The 5279-nt window shown below is 39.4% G+C and overlaps 1 protein-coding gene across 2 annotated transcripts; it reads right to left on the bottom strand.

Moving 5' to 3' along the window:
- Positions 1-872: 872 nt before the first annotated feature.
- On the bottom strand, positions 873-4791 carry LOC121245042 (rhamnogalacturonan I rhamnosyltransferase 1-like). 2 transcript variants are annotated; one of them, XM_041143317.1, is made up of 9 exons: positions 4340-4791; positions 3793-4233; positions 3362-3429; positions 3146-3234; positions 2891-3056; positions 2312-2601; positions 2002-2206; positions 1750-1907; positions 873-1439 (listed from the first exon to the last, which is right to left on the bottom strand). In XM_041143317.1, the coding sequence occupies exons 2-9, from the start codon at positions 4136-4138 to the stop codon at positions 1193-1195; spliced, it is 1569 nt and encodes a 522-aa protein (XP_040999251.1). In that variant the 5' UTR covers positions 4139-4233; positions 4340-4791; the 3' UTR covers positions 873-1192. The 2 variants fall into 2 exon arrangements, with proteins under 2 accessions (XP_040999251.1, XP_040999250.1); XM_041143316.1 differs by having other exon boundaries at positions 4345-4790.
- Between the last annotated feature and the right edge of the window lie 488 nt (positions 4792-5279).

Genomic DNA, 5279 nt, shown 5'->3' with positions numbered 1-5279 from the left:
TTATTATCAATCACCGATAATGTAGTCTCCACATATTTCACGCGTCTTCCAACAAAGTAGAAAAGTTCCACCTGATCTCTCTCTCTCTCTCAAGAGGAAAAATCATTAAAAGCAAACACATGCCACCTAATCAAGAAAAGGACCATATGCAATCATTTAAGATTACATTCAATCCCAAAAAAATAGTCTGAAAAGGATCTCAATATAGTTGTTTATACAACTTATCACTTCACATATGATCTGTGTCTGCAAATTTGCATATTCTACCAACAATTTATGCACAAAATCTCCAGGTTGACCAGAAATTTAGCAAAGCTTGTTACACCCACAAAAGGATCACAATCAAACACATCTTCCCCAGACTCCCCCACTGACCCACCAAATGGCCCTGAAGAACATATATTATTTGAATGGCTACATCGGCTGGCTTGTCATTATCACGTGCTAGGCTTGTGAGTTGTGACACTTACCTAAACCTAGTTTTTTTTTTTTTTTTCATGCTTTGTCTGCAAGTTAACACAGTTCCACGAATTACAATCACCCTAGTGTTTGAAAAGGGGGCATTATTTTAACTGGAAGAGCCAGCCAGCCCTTTTTGATGACTTAAAACCCAAAAGGTAATATTGAACACAACATATTAAACAATGCAGTGGTTTGCGAAAACTGCATACATACCTCACCTTATCATTCCATGGTGTACTAGTGCACCCAAGCAGTAGGGCAGTGACAATGATATGTTTAGAGGATAAGATTATAATGTAATTTATGCTAGAGAAAATCAGAAGACCGTGGCCAATCCGAGAGGGTAAAAAAAAAGAAAAAAGAAAGAAAATGGAGGGGAAGAGGTATATTAACCTTCCATGAATCCACAGTTTGCATAAACCAAATCTATATTTGCATCCCTCCAGTGTACAATGCAGATCCTTCTGCTCTCACCCTGTAATGGCAGGGTAGCTTCTATACATGAATTGGATCAATTATTGGCAAAATAAAAAAGGATAATGCTGTCCTCTAGCTGCTTCCATAGATCCTCCCCAGGCTTTCTTTAAAGTTTAAAATCCATGTAATCTTCTCTTTGGAACAAGTTTCTTCATTATCATTGTACCTCCGTGTGGAGAACTATCTAAAGATCTATGCTGAAAAAGCACTGTAGAAGAACACTAACGAATATCACAATCTCCTGACATAATGCTTACGCACTACTGAACGATTCGTCCGATGGTGGCAAACACTCTTCTGGGTTGGCATAGAAATAGTCCTCTTCTTTGGGTCTGTCTGGGATCACCGACCTTTTAGTTGGGTTACCCATACGATATGCATGAGTTTCCTTCACTGCAGATGAGAACTCATCCCAACTAAGTGTTCCCATATTGTACTGGTCTATCAAATTTACCAGCATTCCTCTATCCAATAAAATTGTCTTCTTAAATCCAAGAAATCTGAAAAGGAAAACAGATGTCTCAATTGAAACGAAATGTTTCAGCACAATTAAAATGGACTAGCATTCAAAGCATATAATATAAAGTAAATCCAGAAACATAGAGAGACCACATCACAAGCCTCCCTTGTTGCCCAAAATTGGAAATCTTTTCAGTCAAAAGAACATATAGCTTTAAGTGTCATGCACAAACTACAAGTCTCCGGTGAAAAATACAGAAAACTGGGATGGCACTTGTAGTGATTTAAGTTAGCAAAATTCATTTTTCCTAATTAAAAGAAACAACTGAACTGGTTAAGTAATTACAATACCTGCGGTGGCCTTCAACAACCTTGGCCATGTTTCCATCAAATGTAGGGACAAAAATATCACTCTCCAGTGAGACTAGATAATCCAATGCGGCCATCTGGGATGAGTGATTTTGGAAAAACCGAAGGTCAGACGGTTCCAATAGTGTCTCCTTTCTGACCTGTATTAAGAAACCCAGGACAAGCTGTAAAGAGGAGGAAGAACAATAACCAAGCACCAAAGTCTAGGATTTTGCCTCAAAATTATCTACTCACCAATTTTGGATAAGCCCTCGCAAGACTTGCCATTCTCCTTTCTCCGCCATAAATCTCACCAGCTGCTATATAAATCTGGAAACTAGGATCGATGTCCAATGCGCTGAGTGTCAGAGCAGTTTCCTCAGGTGTCAAAGGGCACAGACCATCTTTCCTTTTCAATTCAGAGTTTATTATTTTCTCTTTCCACCAGGGATAAGCATACCTGTAAAATTATGCAAATGATGAGATGGACCGAGGATGAAATGTAATTTTGAGAGTTCAGACAGCCCTGTCTGATTGCTCATTAGAGAAATAGACAAAGCTTCACCTCATTCTTGTCAACTCCTCCACCTCCTCATTGTTGCAACCTTGAGTGCAGCCAGAAAATGCCAACATGTCCATTTCATACCTAAGATGAAGTACCAGGAATGGACCATTTTGCCTTAAAAGTTTGATAACCCTTCTACCCAACTCTTCTATCTGAGAAGTGAATCTCAGAGCACTAAAATTTACTCTGCAGCGCAGCTTCTGGAGCATCAAAGGTTGGCCATTATTGGCCAGTCGAGCATCCGTCCTATTTAGATGTACAACTTTGTACTTCTGTATTAGAGGAAGAATCTGTATGACAAAAACAAATACAGTAACCATTACTTTTGACAGAAATCTCGACAAATGAAAAGGATCATAACTGGTCAAGTATAATGCTAAATATCGAATAATTGTTGCGAATGGTTGAGGTAAATCCTACATTCCAAAGAAAAAGATATAGAAGTTCCCAAGAAAAAAATCCAAGTCAGAAATAGTAGGGGCATTTTCAATGATGTTTAGGTTTTGTGACATGCAATCTGATGTTCTTGCCAAACAGAAGGGGCTACCGTTAGGCCCAGAACAACAATATAAAACAAACCTGATTATGATAGTAAGATATGTCAGACCAGCTGATCGGAGGCATTGAATAAACCCTTCCTAGTTCCACTCTCTTCTTGAGCCTGGGAGGCAATTCTTTCAATACTCGAACCTCATCTCTCAAGGAAGTAATGAAATGATCCACATCAAATATGTCTTGGAATTCACTGCAACATTTATACATAAATATTCATTTGACACAAAGAAAGAGAACCATGCTTCATAACTAGAGAGTGGAGAGAAAAGTTAAACACACCTGGGATCAGCCCAAAAGGATGTTTTATCCAGCTCAGGGACTATAAGTGTGACATTTAAATATCTTGCAATAGCAACCATGTCACAGATCTGTAAACAGATAAACATAAGACTGATCACCATACGGATGGATACATTACCATATTTAAAATATCAGAAGTTAGATCACTCAATACAAGGTCATCTGCAAATGGAGGCATGATAGTTAAACACTCACCGCTGCTCTCATTTGATTGAGTCCTCCATTGCATGAGACCATAAGGTAACCGTTGTTCTTATAAACCCCTATAAAACACACACCAAAACTTAGATCGATGTACTACTGATCATCAACAAATAATAATGATAATGATAATGATAATGTGGCCTTAGAATCCTATCACATGGAAGAACGGAGAATCAAATATTTCTTCCAAAATGAGAATTTCCCAACATCCCAAATACAAAGATGAAATTTACACAAAAGCTTTCAAAAGCCCCATTTAACTAGTGAAAATGAAAATGCAAAAAACTACATTTCCAGGTTTCAAGAAAGTCGCCTCTGATTAGATCACCACTCCAACGTATAAACCGCTAAACCCAAACAAAAGCAACAAAGAAGATCATATTTCTAGTAAAATACCCAATCAATTAGGGAAAGAAGCTCACTTTTGGGCGGAAGAACAAGGGGCGGAACAAGGGGCACACTGACAGCGTTGTTGACGGAGGACTCCTGGGAGAAACAAGAGGGCCAGCCCTTCAAAACCCTAGGCCCCCACATATCCCCCAATGCCGTCAACTGTACGACGCAGGTCCAGAGCAAAACGGAAGTCGTGGCGCGTATCATCCATAGCTTCATCCTTGACCTCGACATCGAGCCCTTCAGCTTATCAACCCTAGCCTCTCCCCCACCACCCATTGCCTTCAAACCCATCTCTATTCTCCTCTCTCTCTTCTCCTCCTCCTCCTCCTCCTCCTCCTTATATTCACAGCTCTTCCTCTCTATCCTGCACATCTCGCTCGTCTTCCCCCCATGCAAAGCGATTTGTTGTCATTCAGCTGTATCAGCTCATGATCAGGAAGTGGAAACCGAGAATGAAAACCAAAACCCTAAATTCAGAAAGAAAAAAAAAAACCGAATTTCTCATTACGGCTCCGTAACCGTGATAATTTCCAAAACGAGAAAGATCCAAATCCTTCCTAAAGCTCACCGAACCTTACCACAAATAGCACGATTTCCAGCCCCCGGAAAAGAACACTGATCTCCACGCGCATTACCCAACAAAAAGCTTCGATCTTCACCAATGCCGAACTCGGAAGCACCAAGCAATGAAAACGATAAGATCTTGGACTTCAAAGGGATCGAATTCAAAATCGGTAATACCAGTTAATACAAAGGACTTGGGAGATCAGGAGGAATTCTGGCGACAGATCGTTACAAGTCTCCCGCGAGCCCGGCCCGGCGAGTGAATAAGCGCGAGTACAGACACAGAGAGGGAGCTTCTAATCGGTGGGTTGGGTCGAAAGCGAGAGAGAGGGAGGGAGAGAGATGGGTCAAGTCAGCCAATAAATAGGGGCCAGCTGGGAGGGGATACAGGTGGGTCCAAGGGAATTAAGTGTGGAAGATCCGGCGGTGGATATTAAGCTACGTGGCGTCGGCGATCGGACTGTCCGTAAAGGGGTTGGTGGTTGCTTTCTTTCTTTCTTTCTACAGTCCGGCTCCATGGTTTACTACGAGAGGGCCGAGTCTGCATTCCATTTTTTGCTGTCCTCTCCCTTCATACGCCGCCGACAAAATCTCGCGATATTTTACTATATATATACACATAGTGTAATATTATATACTACATTCTCATTCTATTTTGATCATACTGAATAGTATGTTACACATTCATTACTATTAAATAATAAAGAAGCATGTAATAAATGATTATTAATAGTGATAAATATATCACATCATATTTAGTGGGATGAAAGTAAGATGATAGTATAATGTATAGAATTTTTCATATATATAATATATAAATATATTTTTTTAATGAGTAATGATATACATCACATTCTTATCCTACTATTATCTTATAAATGTAAGATATGACACATTTATTATCATTAGATGATAAAAAATATCTAATAAATAATTATTTAATGATGAT

Source organism: Juglans microcarpa x Juglans regia, chromosome 8S (genome assembly GCF_004785595.1).
Source record: "Juglans microcarpa x Juglans regia isolate MS1-56 chromosome 8S, Jm3101_v1.0, whole genome shotgun sequence".
Lineage (NCBI taxonomy): Eukaryota > Viridiplantae > Streptophyta > Magnoliopsida > Fagales > Juglandaceae > Juglans > Juglans microcarpa x Juglans regia.
This window is presented reverse-complemented; position numbering and strand designations above follow the sequence as displayed.